The following is a 25879-nucleotide window of genomic DNA, read 5'->3' as shown; positions in this document are numbered from 1 at the left end:
TCCGACTGGACCTGAGCTGGTCACATGGTTATAGGTGCTCTACCCAGACCCCGCCCCCGAGTTGCTGTTATTGGCTGTCTTCGGGCGGGCAGTGAAGGAACCATTCCATCCATTGGGTAGGAAGGGGCTGGACTCCGAGGTGATGACGATGCTCGGGATTCGACCAATCGTGCCTCTCCTAACGTGTCCCTCTGCAGAGTCCGTCTGTCAGACAGAAAAGTACAGTCATAAAATGTTGCTCTCATTCATGTTGTGTTTTTCATCTGGAATTTACCAAAATATACAGCAGAGGCTGATGAGAATGTCATTAGTTTTGCAGGTATTTAGTCATAAATCAAAATATTGGACAAATTAAAACGTTGACCTGATGATGTTTCTTCCTTTAAGTGGCAAATTGAGCCTTATTTTTTGCACAAATTTTAGTTTAGTTTAGATACATTTCGGGGTATATACTCTTTAATATCTGATATCTAGAATCAAAATGACATCCCTAAAATCAGAATTATAATACATATAATAAAGACTTTATCTTGTTTCTTTGAAGGGGAAACAATTGTCCAAAGATTTGAGAATTAATTGTGTTTGTGCGGATGAATAAATCAGAGAGTACTCACATTTGGGATGCTGCCGCGTTCACTGACTCCTGCCATGGAGATATCAGTGTCATGGGACGTCTGGAAGAAAAAACAAACACATGTAAGCCCGTGAAAGGATTATCATACCGACTAACCAGCATCCTGCAGCGGCAGCCATTATTTAAAGATACACCTAAATTAGATTTTAATCAAATTCAACAGCATCAGCGAGGCAGAGAGGAAGCCAGAGCACCGTTCATCAAACTCATCTCTAATCAATTACCCAGAATTTTAATACTCCTTTTTGAAAAAATACAGATTTCAGTCAATGATTAACATCAAAAGGAAAAGAGGGATTTTTCTGATCTGAGATGAAAAAGCACATCAAGCAGATTAAAGAGCACAAAAAACACAGTGCAACAGATTAACATGAACAGCGGTGTTATGAAAGAAGATGTTTTTTCTTTCACCACACACAAACCACCTCAACTGCCCCTTGAAACAACCCAGAATCCCTGTGACTCCCCCTCAGGTGACCCCCTTACATCCCCTTCCTTCGCTGAATGTAACATAATAACAATATCATCATGGAGAGTCTTCTGAAAAAGTCTGTAAATGTCCTGTTTTTTCATCCGTCTCCAGCTGTTACCATGCTGCCTGCCATCGTCAATCATCAGCGCAAAAGGCGGAAACCTCTTATTTTATAATCTCTGGTTGTTGTTTTTTTATTAAGCACTGGAGGAGAGAAGTCAACTACGACTCCCAGGGTGCATTTCACTAACAAACTTCCAATCACTGAGCTTCACATTCTGTTAACGTTTACTCTTTGTTAAAATACAGAATTAAACATTCAGCAATTTTGAGTCACTTTCTGATTCTGTGACAGTTAAGGATGAATTTGGTTACCATAGCGATGTTTTATTTTTGTGTCCATAGCAATGGCTGCTGAGTCTCATAGGTATTGTAGTTAGGGTTGCAAAGAGTTTGGGTTTGGAATGAAGGACACATTTCAAGCCATAAAAAAGAGATGAAAAATACTTAAAGCATCAAGAATCAAATCGAAGGAGCTGAAGAGGCGTTTACCTTTTCAAAGATGCCCGAGTCGTGGCTCTTCATCTTGGACTTGAAGCTGGAGGAGGGTTTGAAGTCAGGGAGCTCGGTGGTGTCTCTGCTGATGTCACATGACACCTGGCGGCTGGCTGGTCTGGAGCCCATACTGGACAGGTCAGCCTCAGTGTCTGTCATACCCTTCAGAGGAAGAACAAACACTTTGACACACACCATCTGTTTTACATCACTTCACATGACGTCACAGTTCACGTTGGATCCAAGCTCACCGATTCGCTGTCGGAGGCGGAGGAGAGGCGGGACTTGCGGTTGCTCTGCCGCCTCAGCTGGCTGCTGATGTCGGAGGTCTGGCTGGTCACCGTGGAGCGCCTCGTCGACATGAAGCTGCTGCTGGCCGAGCGGAGGTCGCGAGGATGAACGCAGAGCAGAATGCCGAGACACGGGATGTACTTGGCTAACGCTATCCTGCACAGAGAGGAAACATAGTACCATTAGACAAGATGGTCAACTGCCCGTGTCCCTCTGCTGATAGAGGGCCCCAAAGTGAAACCCATTGCAAGCACGTTGGCCCGAAAGTCCAAAGTTGACTCTTCATTGTCAAAGCACTACTTTTTCTTAACCATGATGTTACATGACATTAATAAATAACTACAGTTATATAAGCTGTTTTCCTTTTTATCCTGCAGCTTTAAAACCTAATCATATGTGTCTGTGTGTGATTAATTCCCTCCAGTCCAGTTAACATTCAGGTTAATCGTGCAGCGGTTAGTTCAGACGAGGTTGTCGGAGCACTCACAGCGCCTGCAGAACTTTCTCTGATTGAATCGATTCACTGAGCTGCAGTCATGTAAGCTGCAGTCAAATGTAATAATAAATCACCAGTCAATGATTGAAGAAACTGATAGCTTAGCATTGAGATGTGTGCAGACACAGGTTTAACAGGTTGTTATTTCAGTGTCGGTAACGTAGAATATAACAAGCTGGAATTAACCGGCAACGTGTTGCTTTAGCAAAGCTCTTCTTCAAAATTCACATAGAAATATAAGGTTAATGTAAGGTATGCATTATTGAAGAATAATCTGAACATACTGGAAAAAAATTCAAATTCCAAGTTCCAACAGTATTCTCCCCTGTCGTGCAACACTGTGGACTAGATTCAAGTTTGAATAATTGAATTCTTCTTCTCTTGGTACCATAGCTTTTTAAAATGTAAAAAAACATTTTGTGTTTGAATTATTTATTATTTATTATTTATTATTTATTATTTATTATTTATTATTTATTATTTATTATTTATTATTTATTATTTATTATTTATTATTTTATTTATGAATTATTATTATTATTATTATTTTTTTTTTTACAATACTTTTTTAAATCTCTGTTAAAATAGTCAGTAGTAGTCAGTAGTCAGTACAGTCAGTAGTTGAAGGACAGAAGAAAACCATCAACAGCTGATTCCAAACTTCTCAACATCGTTGCAGATATCGTTCGACCGTGTGTTTGTGTGTGTGTTACCTGTATTTTGGGTGTGTGATGGCGTAGATGATGGGGTTGTGGATGGCCGAGGCCTTGGCGATGACGGCGGGCACAGAGTTCATGTAGGGAGTCAATATGTCTGCGTACCTGTAGCAGAGACACAAAGTTATAACAGTGAAGAAACCAGAGGTGTGTTTTTATTGCCATCCATATATCCATATATTTCCTGCTGCAGAGTGAGTGAGAGGTTTTTCTGATGCTGGTGAGTTTTTACCCGGCAAAGGCGGTGAGAGCAACGGTGGAGTACGGCGACCAGGAGACGACGTAGAGCAGGATGACGATCAGAGCGATCTTCGCCATCTTCCACTCGTTCTGCAGCCGTTGGAAATTCCTCACCGAGTCTCGAGTGCTGCCGTGACTGTGAATGCTGCCGTTAATCTTCCCTACAGCCCTGAAACACACACAAACTTGTATTACTATATTTGTGAGAACAATGTGTTGACCCACATTCTTTTATTGAAGGTTTATCCTGAACTGAGGCTCTTTTTCAGACAGTTTATGTTGGCTGTGTTTCCTTTTTACACTACAATAAGAAATTGTTGGCTTCATTCCTTATCTCAGTTTAACGTTTTTGATGTATTAACAAACTAAAATTAGAATATAGACAAATCCAGGTTGTAATATACCTTAAATAGCCTACATAATCTGCTTTGCAACAGCGATAGTGGAACACAGATTACATGAAACTCATTATTTTTGTTCTTTTATGTTCCAAAAAGATGTGTGTTAGTTAGATACACAAAAACAAAAAAAAAGGATTTTAAATTGCGTTTTGCTGCACAACAGTTTATTTATGTATATTATTTTAGTAACATGGGGATATAAGACCCAGACGAACACACAGCAACAAACAGAAACGTAAATAAAACACAAAAACAACACTAAACACACACACACACAGACTGACTGGTTGGTGGAGCGGATGGCACGGAAGATGAAGACGTAGCAGTAGATGATGATGAAGAGCGGCAGGAAGAAGACGAAGATGAAGAGCAGCATGGTGTACGCTCGCACCGACGGGGTGAAAGTCATGTAGTCCCACGTGCAGGAAGTCAGAAGGCCCTCAGGGACATAGGCACCTGACGGACGAGAGACATGGACACAGAGTTAAATTTCCCATCATGCTCTTGCTAAATGATACTGAATATAAACAAATGACCAGGCTTCACTTAAAGTATGTTTACTGGTTGGTTAAATTCACCTCCAGCCGCTCCAGACCTGAACTCATAAACTCATAAAGTCCTAAAGTAGCTTCCATAAAGCGTTAGAAGCAGAACAAATATTTTCTTTCATTTCATCTCTCATGCTGTCCTCATAAGTAAAAATACATCACATACTGCAAAAAAACACCCTGTACATTTCTGACACACAAAAACATTTTCCACATGGAAAGTCTTTCCATGAGACAGAGGAAGATTTATAGGAGCTTTTTTGTTTCCATACATTCTTATTTATATACAAGTGTGTATGTGAGAGAGAATGAAACCCAGGTGTGAGGAAGAAGAAAAACCCACCACATGTGTGTGTGTGTGTGTGTGAACTTGAACTTATAATAAATGGGATTCAAAGGCTAAATGAGCAATAAGTTTGATAAGAAAGGAGAAGCTTTGAGGCAGAACGGAGCAGATTTATGTGCAGCAGATAACAACAGAGCATTAGGTTAAACCCTAGAAACAGTCATAGAGTTACAGATGAGATGGTTTCTGTGTGTGCGTGTGTGCGTGTGTCCTCACTCCAGCCGAAGAACGGCGGCAGGCTCCATCCCAGGGAGTAGGCCCAGGCCCCCATGAGGATGAAGAAGGCCCTTCTTCGCGACATCACGCCAATTGAGGTCAGAGGTCGCGTGATGACGAAGTAGCGATCGACGGCGATCACCGTCAGCGTGATCATGGAGCAGATCCCGAAGAGAGCGCCGCAGAACGCGTAGAGCTCGCAGCCTAAAGACAGACAAATGATGATTATTGTTATTTTAATTTAACAATGTTTATTAGTATCAAAATCTATCTATCTATCTATCTATCTATCTATCTATCTATCTATCTATCTATCTATCTATCTATCTATCTATCTATCTATCTATCTATCTATCTATCTATCTATCTATCTATCTATCTATATCCATCCATCCATCCATCCATCCATCCATCCATCCATCCATCCATCCATCTATCTATCTATCTATCTATCTATCTATCTATCTATCTATCTATCTATCTATCTATCTATCTATCTATCTATCTATCTATCTATCTATCCATCTTTCTAAGTTCTGCAGTGTCTTTTTTTCTGTGATTTCTAAGCAGAATTGTATGCGTTTATTCTGGATGGACATCGGAGAAACTTTGTACTTTGTCACAAATTATAAAACTGTTGCTGTTGGATCTTTAGAAACCTCTCTGTGATACTGAATCGGTGCTATTATCAAACCTCATTCTGAATTAATTGTTTTTGGTACCTCAGCGCTGACGTCAAACTTTAGGAAGACACAACAAACTCCTCTCTTCGAGCTTAATCGTTTAAACTGTGGCTTAAAGAACTGATCTTTACTCTGCAGCTTGAAAAAGTTAATTATTTTTAAAGGACAGCCTCTGATTAACTTTCATTCAATCAAACATCTTGGGGGAAATCAAACCAAAACAATCTGCATTAAAACCCATTGTGTAATGGGTGAACTGACCCATTAAACTCAAACACACAGGAATGTCTAATAAGGATCTAATATTTTGCAGGGCTTGCAGGTGTCACTTTAGGTTATATTAATAAAAAGCTGCAAGTCAACACTTCCCTCATATTAAAATGACCTCAGAGCGCCTCTCTCTGGGGAGGCTGAGGAGGATCGACTTTTTTCTCTGAGCTTAAGTTCAGTAATTCACACTTTCATGGAGGGAAATGAAAACAGATGTGTAAGAGTGATGGTGCAGAGAAAGATAAGATAAGGACCGGATTGACACATCTTTACGTTCTGCAGAAAGAATACACCAAAGTGTGTGAAACAGCTGCTGCTTGTCTGACTTTATGTTACCTTTCTCTCCAAAGATCCACCTCTTGTGCATGCTGGTGGTGAAGAAGATGGGTGCCTGGGTGACGCACATCAGCAGGTCTGTGATCGCCAAGTTAATGATGAACATGTTGGCCGGCGTCCGCAGGCTGCGACTCCTGCAACGCACACACACACACACACACACACACACACACACACACACACACACACACACACACACACACACACACACACACACACACACACACACACACACACACACACACACACACACACACACACACACACAGTCAGTGTAGTCCATTAATCAATTAGACGACTGAAAGAAATTAATTGTATATTATTTGATGGTCAAAGTTTTTCATTTATAACCATTTCATGGTTTCAGATTTGCTGCTTTTCCTCCTAATAATGTTAATAACTCTAATGTACTTTTAATAATGTTGACGTTTGGACTGTTGGTTGGAACAAATTAACATTTTTAAGATGTCACTTTGGGCTCTGGGTAAGTGTGACGTTTTTTCTCACTATTGTCACCATATTGACAAAGCAAACAATCATTCGATAAATGGAGAAAATAATCAGCAGATGAATCCATAATGAAAATAATCATTAGTTAATAATGAAAATGAGTACAGTAAAATCCTGCTTTGACATCATTGCATAATGTAATGTAATCAAATGATTATGTATAATAGAAGAACAATCAAAGGGTACATTTTCATACTTTAAACTACATTTTCCTGATTATACCTACATACCTTTAGTGAAGTCACATTTTCAACACAGGACTTTAACTTGTAACAGAGTATTTCTACAGTGTAGTTTAAGTACTTTTACTTCAGGAAAGGTTCTGAATACTTCATCCACCGCTGCTCATATGCACATACAGTACCAGTCAAAAGTTTGGATACACCTTCTCATTCAATGGTTTTTCTTTATTTTTATTTTTTTCTACATTGTAGATTAATATTGAAGACATCCAAACTATGAAAGAACACATATGGAATTATGTGGTAAACAAACAAATGCTCAACAAACCAGAATATGTTTTATATTTTAGATTCTTCAAAGTAGTTGAATGAGAAGGTGTGTCCAAACTTTTGACTGGTACTGTACGTCCTTAGTTTCAGCTTTGACAAGATATTTTGTAACCATTTTATTTTAAACTCCAATTAAAGCTGTGAAGTGTCTTTTAAAGCTGTAGATGTTTTCATAATCAAGTCTCCTCCTGCTGGGATAAGGAAGAAGCTGCTGTTAACTGAAATGTCTGTTTTGGAGGACGAGGAAAAGCCTGCATGGAAAAATCACTTAGTGATGCTTCAGTTCTATAATTAACATTTAATCAATGAAGCACACATTGAGGTCTGATTTAATGACAGATCAATGCCTGTGCAACAAATGGTCCAATCAATATGTTTGCAAAAGTCATTTTAAGTACTTTAGCTTTTTCAAAAGACTCCAGAGAACTCAGTGTTTCACATAAAGACATTTTCAGTGCAGTCATGAAGGATAAAAGGCGCAAGTGTGTGGTCGATAAAAGCAGGCAGCCATGACACATTACAGCCGGACGCAGAGATGCTGCAGATTTAACCTTAATCTGAAAACCTCTGCATCTTTTGAAGACACTCGAGGTTCATCGCTCTTGTGTTTCCTCCACAGGTGAAGCTTTGAGTGGACAAACAGGAACTCTGTCTAATTATTTCCACCTTAAATCTTCCTTTAAAGATGTTGTGGCTTATTTTTTATTTTATTTTGACACCAAGAAGGAATAAATCCAAATCATTTCAGCTTGTACAGACTGACTGTCATTTTAATAACATCTTGTGGGATTGCAGAGACTATATAAGAAGTATCACTTTACATCATGTGCTGATGTATATTCAGTATTTTTACAAATGCACTATATACACTCAGATACTCAGACATTATACTGACATTATCTGTCCATACTGTACTATTATTGTGCACCTCACAATATATTTCATACTAATTTCAGACTACATCTAATGCCTTTCAATTGAGAAGCATCTTTAAAATCCAACCATTGACCTGGAGAAATGTTATTCATGCTTCTATTTCATGTAACTCTCTTTATTCTGAATTTTAACTGGAACCACGAAACACACACAAATCAGATTTTTGCAAACTGCATGAAAATTGCATTTAGTATTCCAATTACAATTGAAGTCTGTTTCAGTACGGTTAGGAAATTACAGTGGCGGAGTAAGGATCAACGTGACCATATTTGGGCACAGGAAGTCATCTTACTTGCTGAAGGCGTATATGACCAGGAAGTTGCCGATCATGCCAGTGATGCCGATGGCGAGGATGACGGAGCCGATGGTGTAGTGGGCGTGGTCGGGCACGTCCACTGTTGGGAAGGGGTGCGGGGCCTCCGTCACCATTGCCACCTGGAGGACCAAACAGGAAAATTATAAATATGACAATTCTGCACCGTTTAATCTTTGGTTGCGAAAGTGAATTGAACTCTCAAACAAGCACATTTGTCCAGTAGGTAGTGATAAAGTCTATGTCAACGATACATTAAATACCAGAGAAGAAGAACATTCTGAGCATGTATTGATCTTATTCTCCTTAGGCGGTATAATGACTTGAACACACAAATAATAGTAGCTTATTATTTAATTATTTATAATTACTAGTTTATGACCTTCTATTTATTTTGCATCTTTCTGACACATATTACCTAAACAAACGTTACATTTCCGAAATGCTTCATTTTACCTCAACGCGGAAACAATGACTCCAGAGTCACTTGCTCTATTTCGGATGAGAAGCCAAAATGAAAAGAAAAATATTTGATTAAAAAACATTTACTTTAACATTTTAAATAAATCTCTGACCCAGACCAAAGAGAAATTGGACAGGAGTCAATTTTCTCACTATTTGGTCTTTAAGAGGATAAAACTTCCTGCCTTCCTAATTGTTTTTTAAGGCATTTTTCTGATGTGACATTAAAGTATGTGGAGAGATTAAAAGGTCCTTCGTATCGATGACATTATCATTCCACACAGGGAAAAACTGTCACATCCACAGACCTCTCTAATCACCAGCTACCAGCCTTAATTCTTTTTGAAAGTTTCCACACATCACTGTTTCCAATTAACTCTGAGCTCCGTCTTCTTCATACCATCTTCCCGTTGCCACGTTAATGGCATAAATTACTTCACGCCCACCAGAAAAATAAGGCACAGCTCATCTAAGACGGAGGTCAGTTGGAGCAGCAGCCGGTTTAATTTGCCTGAGAATCCCACTGAAGCTGTAATGATGGAGAACGATGGGGCAAACCAACAGACCTTCACTCTGCAGTACACCTGCAGTTGTTGTTTAATACAATATGGCCTTAAAATGAATATCATGGCATAATTATGAAGCACGGACGGTCGCAGTTTATATCACAGTATTTTTTTTTAAATTGTGCAGCACATGTGTGTATATGTGACCTGCAAAAAATTGTGAATATGAAACTGATCGGTGCATCTCTAGGCTCACGGTACAATCAAGATCCATACTGTATGCTTAATTCATACCAGTTAACTTTAACTAACTTCCATCACTACTTTAAGGCAACAGTTTTGGGTTTGAACACATTTCATGAAATCTTATTGGTTTTAGCTTTTAACATTTAAAAAAAGAACAAAAAGTCCTTATTATTCATATAAGGACTTTTTATGAAAGTTTAGTGTTTAGTGTTTTTTTTTTTTTTAAATCTGTAACCTTAAACTCAAGTTATTTGTTTAGATTTAGGAAAGAGATGCTCTTTTCTTGCATGAGTACACTCGAGCAAGATATTGATGCTGCAGTGACCCATGAAACCAGAAGTCACATCCAGTTTTGGTCTAAATGTGCATTAAGCTAATGGGTTTTTTTTGCTCACAGCTGAGAACAAACAGTCAGCATTAAATAAAGAGGAGGAAGAAGAAGCTGTGTAGGACCGGATGACAGGGATGGAGTCAGACCTGCTGTGACAGCAGGAGGCTGATGCAGCAGGAAACAAATAAACAAACAAACATGTCAAGGACACAAATCCATCTGACTTACTGCAACCCTTAAAGTGAGAATCAGCAGCTGAACTAAACTAAAACTCACACATCATCTTGAGTCAGCATGAATTTTTGGAGCTACAATCATTTATTTTTGTCAAGAAATTATGCAAAGTGGCCCTTTTTAACCACGTAAACCTTAATTAACCTTAAAGTTTTAGCTTGATCACGTTCCTTTCACATTTCAAAAACTGAATGAAACTTTTAATTTGAAATGGATTGATCAGTAGCTCAGATTGAACGTTGTACGTTTTGTACTTCAGATCATCAAGTACAAGACACAAAGTTTATCACAGACTCTCAGAATCTCCAAAATATGTTCAGCTAAATCAGCAGCTCCCCTCGGCTTTTCCAAGCTCTAAAGTGATTTTCAGCTCATTGTTTTTTTGTCCTGCTCACAACTTTACTGTTGTGGTGAACATAGTGGAGCATTTATCAGCTGAATATAGAGTTGGAAGTGAAGTTAAGTCTCCTCCTCTGTGATGTGGGGTTACTTCAGGATCTATCTCTGTATCTGATGAATAAATCCAAAATGTAATCTAGTGTCTGTGTTAGTGGAGACAAAAGTAGGACATAAAACTGTAGGAGGATTATTGGAATGTGCAGCAAGTGGACAAAACAAAACATCGAGCCATACTCGTTCATTCAAAATGTTCCTTTCTTTGAGCTAACGTTCATTATCAAAATGTTTTTCCATCTCGTCAGCAGCGATTGTTTTTCTGCTGCAAGGACAACGATCTGTCACCACATTATCTCCGGCAAGTCGAGAGCAGCGTGGCCTGTCACAAAGGATTCAGCGCCTCAGCTTCGCCCACCACCAACGCTGCCTTTGACCTCACATCCCTGATGCTTCCTACATGTCTCTCCTTCTCACTCTGCTCCTCAGTTACTTAATGTAAAACAGAGCTAAAGAGTTAAACTGCTCTCAGTATTTTTCTTGGTTTTAGTTGAATTATCCAGCCTTTGACTTCATTTTCGAGCCCTGGAAATCTTCAGTCTTAAAAGTCAACCCTGTCGACCTGATGTTTTCTGTCTTTGACGTTGATTCACGGAGTGAGAAACCGAAGCCAGAATGATGCTGATGGATGCATTGTGGGCTGTCAAAGGGACAAACTGGTTCACCCTTCAGTCCATTATGTGAATCCTTACAGGGAAACCTTGACGATTTATTTATCCTTCTTTGTGTACCAAAGCATTTGGCATCTTTTTAAAGTAAAAAACATCTTAAATACACTAAAGTTAACATACATCTGTGTGATGTTCATGAAACCCATCTTTAAGTTCACTGTTTTTATGTGACCGTCAGCAGGAATCTTTACTTGAGATGATTAGAGACTAATACGCTGTTCAGCTTAACATGTTAATTACCCATGTGACTTTACTGAAAGGTCATTTTTCTCATTACAGCCATTTTCATTAAATCCAAAAGTCCCATTTGAAGATTTAATGAGCGTCTATATGCGCAATCATTACGTATTCATAAAATGATTTAGTCACACAGTCACATTATGGTTGATAAATAACAGTAGGGTTTTCATATGAATCATTAATATGTGAAATAAGAAAGAAAGTGTTACTTATAACACTTAAACATATTTTTACGATCTTTGATTAGTTCTTTAATAAATGTTGATCAAACTGAAAATTGTCATCAAGAATTATTCCTGATGAGCATTGAATTAGCTACAAAACACACCTGATGCTTCATGTTAACAAAGGAAGTTGATCGATCAATTGATCGGTCGACAAACAGAAAATTTATTTGCAACTATTTTGTAAACAAATTATCAATTTTTAAGCAAAACTTGAATTGATGGTTCCAGCTTCCTAAATGTGAGGATTTAAATGGGCTTTTGTAACACATTGTGCTGCCCATTGTTTGTAATTTTGTGTGTTTTTAACATCTGTTTAATTCATTGTTTTTACTATTTTATTTTAAACTTTTCTTTTGTTAATATTTTATTATTGTAAAGCACTTTGTGAATAATGCTCTATGAGAGGTACTATACTAAATAAACATATTATTTTTATTATTATTTTACTTTTCGTTGACATACATGAAAGTAAGCTAACAAGTTTGGAATATGAATAAACAATAACCACATGAACACCATTCAATGTCTCGTCTGTTGTATTTACTCAGTAGTCACGTTTATTCTCCTTCGTGAGTGAAAACTATTTTTTTCTGTGTAGTTTGATCAGTCTTTGTAGCTTTCGTCTTTGTCCCAAGTCTAATAGAAACATGTTTCAACAACCACAGTTATATAACGTGATAAAATCAGCTATACATTAGCTCCATTTCAGTTCATCCTGTGTTGCTTCAGCTCTTACAATGGGGTTAACTACCTTTAAATAATTTGTGAGACCGGAGAGACTCGTGCCAGCATATCAACATTATTCACAGCAGATAGAGAATCTTCTCTGAGCTGAATATAAAGTGAATCAGTGTTGGCAGGCTTACAGCAAGCAGGAATCCATTTCTACTGTAATTATGTAACACAATGCCACCGTGTACCTTTTCCTATATGCAGCTGACCCAGATAACTCTCTCACTGTAATTACAGTCTGACTGATTCACTCTGGATGTAATTACATTTTCATCATTCCTTATCTTATATATTTTTTTCTCATTCCAGTCAATCTCATTATGCATTTCCAGAAGTTTGGACAGAAGAAGCTGTATAAAAAGGGCCAGCTGAGGGAGGACAACAGAGCCTCCCAGTTTTATGCTGTTAAACTGAAACTATCAATACAATACATCTCTGCAGGTCTAATGGCTTAATATAGATTAAAATACATTTTAACACAACTGGAGTTCCCCTTTTGACTCGGACTGAGAGAGGTGGGGTGTAAAGAAATATCTTGCATCACTACAAAATGGTTGTGCACCCTCTGCACAATCTTGTTCATTGTTAGAATAACATGGGAGCTGGGGTAGGGTGTTTGTGCATCTGCATTAACACAACAAGGCAGATGCTTTTGGCCCCAGGGCAGAACAGCCAATGTGGCTAGTTTCACTGTATACATGCTATGTATAATTTTACTCAACCTTACCAAGTGGATTTGTTGGAAAAATCTAACCAAACTGCAACTGAAAACTGAAAAAACTACCACAAAACTACTACTACTACTTATTCTTTCTGTCAGGAAACCTTTCTGCTAGCTAACTCATGCTAAATTAAGCATATTCAACTTGGCAGGGTGTAAATAGCTGAATATTTAATATACAATTTGTATGGCTTCCAAAACAGTGCATGAAAGAAAATAGTACAAAGTGGTGATGAGAATATTTTGTGATTGTGGTGGTTTGTCTGTCTGTTTGTTTATTCATTAAAGAAGGTTTGTCTGTTTGTTAGTGTGTCTATCGGTTGTCTGGTAATTGGTGTGTCTGTTTGTTGGAAATTGTGTGTATTTGTTTTTCTGTCTGTTTCTTAATGTGCCTGCTGGTCTGAGCAGCTCTGCTGTGACGTCGGTTCAACAACCATTAGCAGAGATGAAGAGACTGAGGCGACAGGAGCACGATGGGAAGAATACGAGCGAGGCAGCATGATGTGTCAATTCCAGTTCCCATCAGCCCTCAGTGTAATGCTGGCTTTTGCAGAAAGAAACTTTACTTTAGAGCAGGAGAAACACTTAAGTATATATAAGAGCAGGGGGAGTCTCTAAGGAAGAGATGCAGTACTGACATATTGTTCCAGACAGCAGAGTACATGCAGTACTGCTACTACTACTACTACTACTACTACTACTATAGTTGCTGCAACCAATCCAATGGTTGCTAATGAAGATGATGAAACATATAGATAGCTGTTAGCTTGCTGTTAAACTGTTATTGTTGTAACTAAACAGCTAAAGTGCAAAAGTTCTCCTTCTTCTGGTGTTTCTGTCAGACACTACCAGATAAATAAATAAACCTCAATTAAAAGCCAGACTAAAAAGGTAGGTCTTGAGTTTGCTTTTACAAACATCAACCTTCTCTGCTGCCCTCAGGAAGGCTGTTCCAGAGACGTGGACCACCAATGGGTTATTGTTCTGACTTTAGGAATAATTAAAAGGACACTACTAGAAGACCTGAGGGTTTTAGAGGCTTCTAAGGATAAAGCAAATCTGATAAAAACCACCAAGAGCTTTATAAACCACTAAAAGGACCCTGAAATGTATTCTTGGAGCAAACAGGTACCCAACGCAGAGACTCTAAGATTGGTGTAATGTGTTCTCTCTTTCTTATTCTAATCAGCAAACGTGCAGCTGAGTTTTGCATGACTTGTAATTGAGATGTATTCTTAATAGAGCATTGCAATAGTCAATCCTGCCGGAAATAAAGACAAATTCTCTGCCATCCATAAATATCATATAAAATGCAGTTTTATCGCGCAGCTTTTGGCCCTGGGTCATCAGGAGACGGAGCAGTTTAAAGCTGGTTGTCATCAGTGTAGCTTTGGAAATGTCTGCCATTGCTGCTGATGACATTTCCAAGTGGCAGCACTCAAAGGTTTAAAAGTGTAGGACCTAAAATTGAACCTTGAGGAACACCATAAGTAATTGTATAGCTTTTAGATGAACATTCCTTCATCACCAGTTTACCAACAGTTTACCACTAGTTTACTGCAAGTTTACCACCAGTTTACCACCAGTTTACTGCCAGTCTAGTTCCAACTCACGACTAGTTCACCACCAGTTTACTGCCAGTTTGCCACTAGTTTAGGTCCAATTCACCACCACTTTACCTCCGGTTCACCACCAGTTTAATACCAGTTTACTAAGGTGAACCGAGAGGCCTCGAGGTCTGAAAATGAAGTGGTCCTCACAAAGATAGAACACACACATACACACACACACACTCACTGGCAAAGTGACATGTACCACTTGCATGCCTGCATGGCATAAACACACATAAACAAACATACAAATGTTCCACCTGAACACACACACAGTTGATGTATTACAACAGGATCAGACGAAATCAAACTGTGGAGAAAATTCAAATCATAGGCTTGATAGGGCTTAAAACATCTGTGTGTGTGTGTGTGTGTGTGTGTGTGTGTGTGTGTGTGTGTGTGTGTGTGTGTGTGTGTGTGTGTGTGTGTGTGTGTGTGTGTGTTTAACTTTTCAAGGGAGAACATTTTTACAAGCTGAGGATTTTCAGTAAGTGTTTGCAAGGTGCGTCTCTCTTCTTGTTGCATTTGGGTTAATAAAAAGGGATTTACAGAAATATGAACATAAGTAGTTGCAGCAATTCAGAAATATCCAAGGAGTTTCACTGTATCAGTTATCAAACAAATTCAAAGATTAATTATTCTCATTACACAATACAGGATTGTGTATTACAAAATACAGAATTACACATAGTAGTTGTAGCCCCCTCTATGCTACAAACATAAAGAAACAACAGATATTCAAAATATCTATTCATCGATATCTATATCTATAGCTTTATATATAAATATGTTTGTATGTACATATGTACATATGTATATATATACATATAGACATGTACTTTATCTGTATGACGTGGAGAGACCTACAGAATAAACTCTGTCTCCATGCAGAAATACAAATAAATTGTCATGGCCATGAATATGTCTCTGGTTATTCCTTGTGTTTCATGTGTTTTCCCTTGCCCTTGTGTCTCCTGTGCTCCCTTGTTTGTGTATCTCTGTGTGTGTGTCTGTGAGGTGGGCGTGTCACTCCTCTCACTCTCCCCAGCTCCCTGATTACTGCCAAGCATACTCACCTGCTCCAAGCCACACACCTGCCTTCAATCTACTCATCAACTCTGCAGTATATCAACCCCGGTCATCCACTCACTCACGGCCAGATCGTTGCATTTATGTCAGACCTTCCAGCAATTTCCCATGGACTGATTTCCCGTTGCCGACCCTGCCTTGCCTGTGCCCCGGTCAACGACTCAGCCTTCTGTCCCCGACCCCGAGTTTAGCCTCCGCTTCCTCTGGTTTCCGTCTGCCTGATCCCCTGCCTGTTTCCCTCTGTGAGTCTGACCCTGCCTGTCTGTCTGCTGAGTTCTCCGCTTTGAATAAAGCTCCAGAACTGTATCTGCCTCCTGGTCATTCTGCGTTTGGGTCCACACCACAATCCATGACATAAATGGATTTTCTCTTTATTTCCATCAGCGCAGGTTGGACTAAGCAATATAACAGATATTTATATTTATTGACAAAATCTGAATGAAATGAGCATAACATAATCAGTACATTGCTAGAAATTAGATTATCATTAGCTGCAGCTGTGGCTTAGAGATAACAGGGCTAAAATTACTGTTATGAACAACATGGCTGTTTAAATTTAAAAAAGAGAGAGTGAAGAAAGAGTGTGTTCAATTTAGATGGTGTTTCTGTGGATGTCTTCTTTTCATCAGTCAATCTTTAAAGCTTCCCACGGCATAGCTGACTGAACTGATGTATCACATGTCAACCATACACAATATTTATGTGTGTGTCTGTGTGTGAGTTCACTGTCTCTTATACAACAGGCATGGTAACAGAACTTATTCAGGTCACTGTTTGATCCTCTAACAGATCAATAACTCAACCAACACTGAGTGGAATGAATCTCATAAAGTATTTTACTGTAGCTTTATTAAAACACCAGAAGAAGAAGAAGAGATTTTATTTTTTATCTGGTCAAGTTAAGCTCATCCGTTTAAACATATTTTCTGTTTTAAATAATATATATATATATATATATATATATATATATACTGTATATTGGATGGCCAGAAGCAGAATCAATAATGGGAATATGGAATGGAATATAAAATAAAAATCTTTTGTTTTGGTTACTGACTTTACTGTTAAATCCACTTCTGTCTGACAAAAAACATGATTGCTTTTTTTGAACCAGTGAACAGAAATGCTTCAGTGTACATTTCCCATGAGACCAGGTTTATCAGTTTCATGGACCGGAGAGATCTCTTACAGAGATTGTTTTCACATGGCTTCACCTTCTCTGTGGCTCAGTGAGTCTCTGCATTATGAGACTCACTGAGCCACAGAAATACTTTGAATTCACGTCATCTGCATGTCAAACAAGATTACAAGTCTACAAGTTGTGGTGCTGTAACACTCATAACACAGCAGGGTACTAAACAGCTGGATGGATGAAAAGTGGAGAGACAGCTTTGCTTTTCTTAAATCCTCCCCACTAGTCTCTATTTACCTCCCAAATTGTCATATAACCTGCTACTAGTTCCTACCCATTAATCCCCAATTTGAGTTGAATGCTAACATCGGCATGCTAATGTGACAAAGCTGACATTTACTGTTTTTTATGTCACTGATTGTGGAAACATCTGGAAGCATCTCACAGCTGGACCAGTTATCTACAGAAGACAAAATAAAACCATACTGAATGGACACAGAAACATGCTGAACATGAAGATCAAACCTGTAAAAACACAAGTTTACATTTAGCTGGACCAAGAGCTGGCCTTCTGAACCTGACCCATCTGTGAACTTTGTTCTTCAGAGAAGAGTCAACCGATCAGGACTTTATTATAATTACAGCAGCTTCTATGACACCAGGAGCCTTTGGTGTTTCAAAGATACACGTTTGGGGCCAGCAGGAGGGATTATTTACAGATTATCAGTATGAAGAGAGGTTTAAAATTAGCTTTTGACTTGTTCCCACGTCCTCTCTGGACTGGCAGCACCGAGGTCCAAGCAAACCACAGGCTCAGGACATTTTCTGCCTCATTATTTAACATTTAGAAGTATTAACATGTTTTTATAGTTTCAGATGTCTGATTTTAATTTCCAAAATACATTTTAGAACCAACAGCTTCTCTGTTATGATGAAAATACAGATCAGTTTTTAGGAAATAACCGAATACAAATCACTCTGTTAACCAAAACGCATAGTTTGACGTCTCACGTTCATTTTCTGGGGACAGAACTCTGCAATGAAATGCTTTGTATAAGCCAGCTCTCTAATTTGTTTGTCAAAATGTGTCAGCGTGGACTTTCTTTCCATAACTGCATTACCACATGACATCAACACAAAGTAAAATAAAATATCAAATAGATGATCTGCTTTATTTGTAGGAAATTGATCTCAGAAAACTAAACCAATGGCTTATTTGGATAACGATCAACAGGAACGCAAAGTTTATGTTTTTTGGACAAAAACCTCATGTTCTTGATGTTTATAAGCTGATAAAAAAAACAACCTTGTTATATCATTTGATTTCAGTTAGATAACCAGGGGTGGAAGAAGTATTCAGATCCAAAATTCTTCTAAAAAAAAGTACAGAGGTTTTATAAGCTTCACACACTGGAAGTATCAGCAGTTCAAGTAAAGAAGTATTCTAGATTTATGAAGTAAAAGTATTTAAATGTCGTTGAGTGGAAGCATAAAGTAGCAAAAATGGACATACTCATACTGTAGTACAATACTTGAATGAATGTACTTTCCTCCACTTTAAATGTGACAGTTTGTAGGGGTTGCATTCCAGTCCTTTAAACCTGCTTCAGTAATCCTGAGTTTTGGTCTGAAAAGAGTTAAACATGAGATCCTTTGACTCTATAAATCCAGCCCTCAGCTTCACCTCCAGGCAATTATCCAATACACATATGAAACATACTTTCACGTACCTCATTCAGGCCTCAAATCCCTGCTGTGTGTGTGTGTAAGGGATTGATATGTTATATATTAGCTGCACATATTTCCTGCTATCAACGGATCTTTTCATCCTTGCTGTCTGTTTTCATTCCCTTCATTCCTCCTTTTGTTTGTTCAGAGATGACTTCCTGAGCACTGTTCATCTTCTGGAATGTAAGTAAATGCACTCAAGTACCGCATTGAAGCACAAATTTAAAGTACTTGTTCTCTTTTTCGTGCTTCTTTATTATTCTACTTCACTACAACTCTGAGGGACATTTTGTACTTTTAACAGAACTACATTTATTTGACAAACTCTCAGCAGCAGGTACATTTTCTAGAGAACATTATTGCAACTGACTGCTCAACTAAATCTTTGCTCAAGCTAACGAGACACTGATTGGTCTTTATGTTTCAGGATGGCTGAGGAGACTTTGACCATCAAAGTCTTCGCCACTGAAAACTAAAAAGGCTGCAGAGTTACACCCACAAACACAGGCAGAAACCTCCAGATGCTGCATCCACACAGCTATGCAGAGTATGCACACATCTGACATGTTAATTATGTCTTCAGTTATCAGTTTTGACAAGAAGAAGTTATTTTGTTGATCCCGGTCCGGGACTCGCCGTCAGCCTCTGTCCACAGTTCAGCTTCAGTTCAACATAAACCTCCTCCCGTTCAGACCGCTTTCAGAAAACTGATGACTGAGGATCAAATTCCTTTTCCTTCATGAAATCACTCTTGTATTAGCAGAAAAAAAAATTCACTTAAAAAGGTCCTATTCAGCTTTTGGTTGAACTAAGCTCCACCATCTATTGTCAACTCTGGTTTTCTGTCACGGTGAATACGTCCACTTCTTATATACAGTCTTATATGGTTTCCTTTTAACCTCTATATTGGTAACAGTTTTAAACCCTCAATGTTTTTACTTCTGATGTCACTATATTCACTTCACTCATATCAGTTTAGTTCCCTTTGCCTCATGGCATTTCGGCTGACCTGTCATGTCACTTTAAGACAAAAATCTGTGAAGTATAAACAGCGTATTGAAAGTTATACATTTTTCGGCACAACAAGTAGTAGCAGTAATACTATTGGTTGAGATAGAACTAGAACTTACAGTTATACAATTTAACTGTATCTGGGATCAAACCTTAACCCTCTGCAGACTTTCTATTATTATTCTGACTCAGAGGTCATAAGTGAACTCTAGAAAGCCTCTCCAAGCAGTTGGCATGTAAAATAAAAACATTCACCAAAACACCAGATTATTGTGTAACGTGAGGCCAGACGGCTGCCGGAAGACTCAAATCATCACAAATCATCAGAGGGAGTCAAAATACTGAACGTCTGCAGAGGGTTTAAAAAGAATCTGCTGCTGGATCAGCGGATCAGAACCAGAGCTGTGGTTCACAAATATGAGCTCAGGAGATTTCAGGGGACGTCTGGGATCCACAACAAAGTCACGTTACTACTATCTCCCAGAAGATGTATGAGTGATTGATGCCAGTGATGGAATGTAACTAAGTAGATTTACTCAAGTAACAGTACTGTACTGTACTTTAGTACAGATTCAAGGTACATGCACATGAGTAGTATTGTACGTATTGTACCTTTTTACTCCAGTACATTTATCTGATAACTTAATTTACTTTTAAGATTACAGTTTTTCATCACTCCATGTCAGAGGAAAAACCACGTATCTCCAGATGTGTTGATTTTGATTGTTTGTGATGAACTGAAGGAGGAAGTGATCCTTTATGTGTTAAGAAAAAAATCTCCTTCCTATTTAACTTAGTAAACTATTTAAAGATCAGCTGGAGTGTTTTTCTTTTCAGAGATGCGTATAGATTGTTTGATGCACTACTGTAGATTAAACTAGCCATCAGGATGTAAAGGAGTAAGCACAAACATAAACATCTACAGCAACAAAAAGCCACTTTATTGCAGCAGTTTTTAAAATCTTTTTAAGATCTCCAGCTCCAGCGTTTGTCTGTTGTCATAAGGGTCATGTGTTTACATGCCGACTCTACGTCTTTGTTCATTTAAGGAATGGACCGAGTCTCTTTCTAAGAACTGGCTCTGAATTTGGAACTTATCAATGACGTCCAGCAGCGTTTTGTAGAAGCTGAACTCAAGTCTGACTGTAGGTTGGAGTATAAAGTCAACACTAACGGCCACTATACCTATTATATTAGATTTTTCTTGTAATATTTCTAACTGAACTGCTTCTAAACACATAACTTGAGACAGTACTGTAGTATAAGTTGAGTATTATTGTTTGCATTGTATATTTGAATTTTAATTTGATTTCTATTGGGTTTTTTTTGTACTTTATTCTTTATTTATTTTCATCTGTACTGATTTATGTCCTTGCGCTGCTGGACCTAAACATTATTATTATCTTATCTCATCAATGGGAAAGTGGCTCGAAATCACACATGAAATTCAACATTCTTATTGCATGAAAGTACTTCCATGTAATTCCCAGGATGCATTTGAGGCCGGCTTTGAGGAAGGGCTCTATGGACTTAATGCGACAACTGTAGGTTACCTCTGCTGCACAGATATAGAGGAGGTTGTAGAAACAGACCACTTGGTATATGCCAACCTTTGTGCAGGGATGAAGGTCAATGTTCTGAAACACGCTGTTCTGAATGTAGCTGTCAATGCTTCTATCCTCGGAAAGAAAGCTTCCCAGATATTTGAAAGACGCCACTGCTGACAGCTGTTCATCACCAACAGTGAAGGCAGCTATCCGTTGACAAACCAATTCTGTCTTGGTGGTGTGGACAGTGAGCCCTATCCTATTATATGTTCCCCCTGCCACAGCAAAGACAGTCTTGTTGGTTGTGCGTTTTCCCCTACTGACAATATTGCTTTAAGAAAAACGATATACAAGATTATGGTCCAAAAAGGTGAAGAGAAAGACAAACATAGATATAAATAAATGTACTGGAAATGCATAATTGCAAAATCCATTAGTAGGATCAATATTTCATATAATTCAACTGGTAGTAACTGCCTTGTACAGTCTTGCCATCGTTGATTGTCATGTTTCTATTGAGATGTCTTTGTAAAAGTTCCAATGATTGTTTTTAGATAGGAGTGAATATTTGTGTTGTTTCCATCTTTAGTCCCAACTAGTTTATCGAAAAAGCGTACATATCAATTTGTTTGTGTTCTCAAGCTCTCGTTTTTACGTTTGGTTTAAAACCAAAGAATTGGCAAGTTGGTACATCAGCATTATTTTTGCTAACAGGTTCAGACATCTTTCCTGCTGGAGTTAGGGCTAATAACTATTATTACTAGGGCTCTATCTATAGTTTGAGAGCTTCTTTTATAATGTTGACATTCAAATTACTACTATTAATAACTCCCTGGAACATTGCATGAAATAGTCGACCTGTTTCTACCTTTTTTTCCTGTGTTGTGTCCTTGTCTCTGTAATAATCTCAGTCCAAAAGTGAAAATATACTGAACAAGATAGAGTCCCAGATTCACAACATGTCTTTATCTAACAAAATATTCAGATTTAATCCATATTTGTTGGCGTTTAATCTGCTTTACTGTGTGTCTTAAGTGAGATTTCCCACACTGATATCTCACCCAGCAGCCAATAAAGAAAGATCAGGAAAGATAAATAACACTCCACTCGTGTTATATCAGTTACTGTTAACAGTTTCTAACTTGTAAACAGCGCTCACGTCAATATACAAATTGTGGTGACGTCTCTGACTTGGCCCTTAGAACACTGTGCTTCAGCCAAAGTCCATCATTCATGGTAATTTATCACACATTTACTGGATGTAATAGTTTTGTTTTGTCAGTACATTGTTTTTAATACATGGAACAAACGTGATTTATTCAGATTAAAAACAAAACGATACTGAGAAGGTTGTTTCTCTCACTGAACCTGTCATCCTCTGACTTATTTATTATTGTCCGAATGTAATTTAAAGGGTCAGTTCATCCAAAATGCAAAAATCTTTATCGTGCAGCAGAAATAATTTATTTTCAATCAGATGTTTAAGGCAATCTAGAAATACTTGTTAATCGACCTTAGAGAGGTTTTCAAACATCGCAGGGTATTTATCGTAATACCACAGTTTAGAAATACAGTTTAGAAATACTCAGTTACAAGTTAAAGTCGTGCATTAAAAAGTTGACCTCAGTTAAATTATTAGTATTACAATATACTTCAAGTACCAAAAGTAAAATTACTAATTTGTGACTTTGTACCACTGATCAGTTTATGTTTCTCTTGAGGCACTATTTTCTGTATTAGTATTTGACCTTAGTTTTTTATTGAGTACAGACAAATATAAATCATCTTCTCTAAGAGCTTTAGTGTCAGAGACTACTAATTTTCAGACTGATAACAGCAGTATAATATCAGCCCGATGGTTGGTTTCTGTGTGTATCATTTTAAAAACCGAGTGTCCCAAACAGTCAGCGGAAAGTTGGCATGAGAGTAAACACAGAGCTGGCACCTAGACCAGTTTTACAAAGTCAACACGTGCACCAACATTGAATCAATACAACATTTGCAGATGAATGTTCTGAATAAATATGTCAATATGTGTTTGTTTCAGCGGTTGGAAAATGTGCAATAAATACGCGGACAAACAACACGATCCTAAGGAAGTGTTGCTATCAGTCCTCCACCTGATCACCTGCACATCCTGCAGGTGTGTACAGTAACCTCACCACCGCTGGAGGAGAAATCTAGTCGACCTTTCTGCTGTGAAGAGTGACATCTGTGCAGCTCCGAGGTGTCGGTGAAGCAGAGCGATAAGGAGAAACATTTCTGCACTGCATCCCTTAATCTGTGTGTGTGTGTGAGTGTGTGTTTTCTGACACCACACTGATGTAGAGTCTAACATAATGTAAAATATTTGTGTGTGCAGCCGAGTGTGATGTGTTTCCATGAAGCCCAGGCAGCGCAAACAGCAGCGCAGTTTGTCTGATGAACCAAAGGAAATCCCTCAGAGGAGGAAGGTTGCATTCATGCATTTCATGCTGATGCTTTCAAGAGAAACGTCGTGCAGTCAGCACATCCCTCTGTAACTCTCTCTCTCTCTCCCTCCATCTCCCATCCTCTCTGTTAACGTATCTAACTACACAACATTGCAAACAGTCATATTTTTATTTATCAAATGTTATTATAGGCTGAACTAATACATTTAATCATATATCAAACTGTCCAACAAATGAAAACTGTCCATTAATCGTTTATTTCTAGTGTTTTCAATGTGATGATTTACCTGTTACCAAAGATATGTCCGTCATTCAAGTTTTGTTTCGTTTTAGAATTCAGTAGCCTATGAACTGATTATATTATCAATAATAATAATATGTATAATATGTCATCTAATGCAAAAAGCTGCATTTTGAACACCTTTGAAAATAACCTTGATGTGTGTCGGAGATGGCACCGAACTATGATTGGAAGATGTGTCTTTTCTATTGATTTGCTCACTGGCACTCTATAGAGTGTGTAATCAGATTGTTTTCCAATCAATATGATCACTTAATTCGGCACCATTTCAATTACCATTGAAGATTTTATTACTTTATTTACTTTTTTTTTTTATAGGGATTCAGGATAAAGGAATTAAGAAATTCAAATCTCAAAAGAGACACAATCATTAACTTATTTACTGCTTGATGAATTAAATGCATGCATGAAATGAATACTTCTCCCAGTGCCTTTTAAGTTATATATTGCGTTCTACATTGACATTATTTTGCCAATAATTCAATTCAGTTTATTTTGTATAGCCCAGAATCACAAATTTGCCTCAGAGGGCTTTACAATCTGTGCAATAAGTGTGCACATCTTCCATAACTAGTGGTTTCTATGGAGTTTGGTTACAAACTGTAACAATGAGCTGTTTCCAGACCTGTGGATCTCAACACAGAAAGAAATAACCAGAGAAGTTGCTCACCGTTGGGGTGGCCGAGGAGGGAAGCTGGAGCTCCATGAGTCGGTATGCATCCACCGCCAGGGTCTCCGTGTGGCGCACCGTGCAGTTCGGCTCCTGGTCGTTACACGAGATGATGCTCTGCCGCACCGGCAGCAGCAACTCACTCTTCTCCTCGTTCATCCTCCTCTTTTCACCTCCTCTTCCTCTCGCCCCTCCTCTGTCTGAGGGAGAGAGAGAGAGAGAGAGAGAGAGAGAGAGAGATGATGGACAGGTGACCGGCTGTGCAGCAGGTGGAATTAAAGGTGCGTTAGATTAAAGGTGCGTTTTTATTTTTTTATTTTTTTTATTTGTATTCTTATTTTTTATTTTATTCTATTTTTATTTTTATTTTATTGTATAGTATGTGTATTTATTATCTGTTTCTGTGTAGTTGAGCTGCTGCAACACTTGAATTTCCCCCATGGGGATCAATAAAGGAATATAATAATAATAACATTAAAACATAATGTAAAACTAAATAAAACGGAATATCTACTGAGCATTGACACAAACTGAAACATATGCAAACATAATTTTAATGCAGCTTTCTTGTACTTTAGTGAAGTATTTCTATGTTCTACTACTTTATACTTCTACTTCTCCAGAACATCTCAGAGGAAAATGTTGTATTTTTTACTCCATCACTACAGCTTTACACATTCTGATCATTACAATAAAAATATAATTAAAAAAATTAATTATGTTGTGTAAGGTTAAGCTACCAGGCAGTAGGTTATATTAAGTAATTAAAATGAGCTCTGCGTTAACCAGCTGCAATATTAAAGTGATGAACACATTAATGCATTAATAATTATGACCCGATTGCATAACTTCTCTCAATCATTTTAAATGGGCAATGTTGCTTAATGTGTAGGCTATAAACTTTATTTATACACTGTGTTACTACTATATTTAATTAAGTAGACGGTCTAAGAGCTTCTTCCACCTCTGATTACATCAAACCATCATACTGCAAAACTTTGGATTAAATTCAAGTACATTTTGTCACATGTCAATCAATGGCAACATTTATTTTATTATTA

General features: G+C 38.0%; 1 protein-coding gene across 1 annotated transcript; it reads right to left on the bottom strand.

Moving 5' to 3' along the window:
• Positions 1–39: 39 nt before the first annotated feature.
• Positions 40–24977, bottom strand: opn4a (opsin 4a (melanopsin)). The gene is made up of 11 exons (XM_054600134.1): positions 24819–24977; positions 8455–8597; positions 6205–6338; positions 4916–5119; positions 4090–4261; positions 3397–3573; positions 3162–3269; positions 1913–2108; positions 1659–1823; positions 615–674; positions 40–204 (listed from the first exon to the last, which is right to left on the bottom strand). Exons 1-11 carry the CDS (start codon positions 24975–24977, stop codon positions 40–42), a joined length of 1683 nt encoding a protein of 560 aa, XP_054456109.1.
• Positions 24978–25879: the final 902 nt, after the last annotated feature.

The sequence above is a fragment of the Anoplopoma fimbria genome, chromosome 6 (assembly GCF_027596085.1).
Source record: "Anoplopoma fimbria isolate UVic2021 breed Golden Eagle Sablefish chromosome 6, Afim_UVic_2022, whole genome shotgun sequence".
Lineage (NCBI taxonomy): Eukaryota > Metazoa > Chordata > Actinopteri > Perciformes > Anoplopomatidae > Anoplopoma > Anoplopoma fimbria.
The sequence above is the reverse complement of the archived record's forward strand: the minus strand, read 5'-3'. Positions and strand labels throughout refer to the sequence as shown.

Coding starts and splice junctions, on each gene's coding strand:
- opn4a (XM_054600134.1), bottom strand. CDS start 24,977: ATGAACGAGGAGAAGAGTGAGTTGCTGCTGCCGGTGCGGCAGAGCATC. Junction 4,262..4,915: donor GCCGCCGTTCTTCGGCTGGA/GTGAGGACACAC, acceptor CTCGTCCGTCAG/GTGCCTATGTCCCTGAGGGC. Junction 2,109..3,161: donor ATCACACACCCAAAATACAG/GTAACACACACA, acceptor CTCTCTGTGCAG/GATAGCGTTAGCCAAGTACA.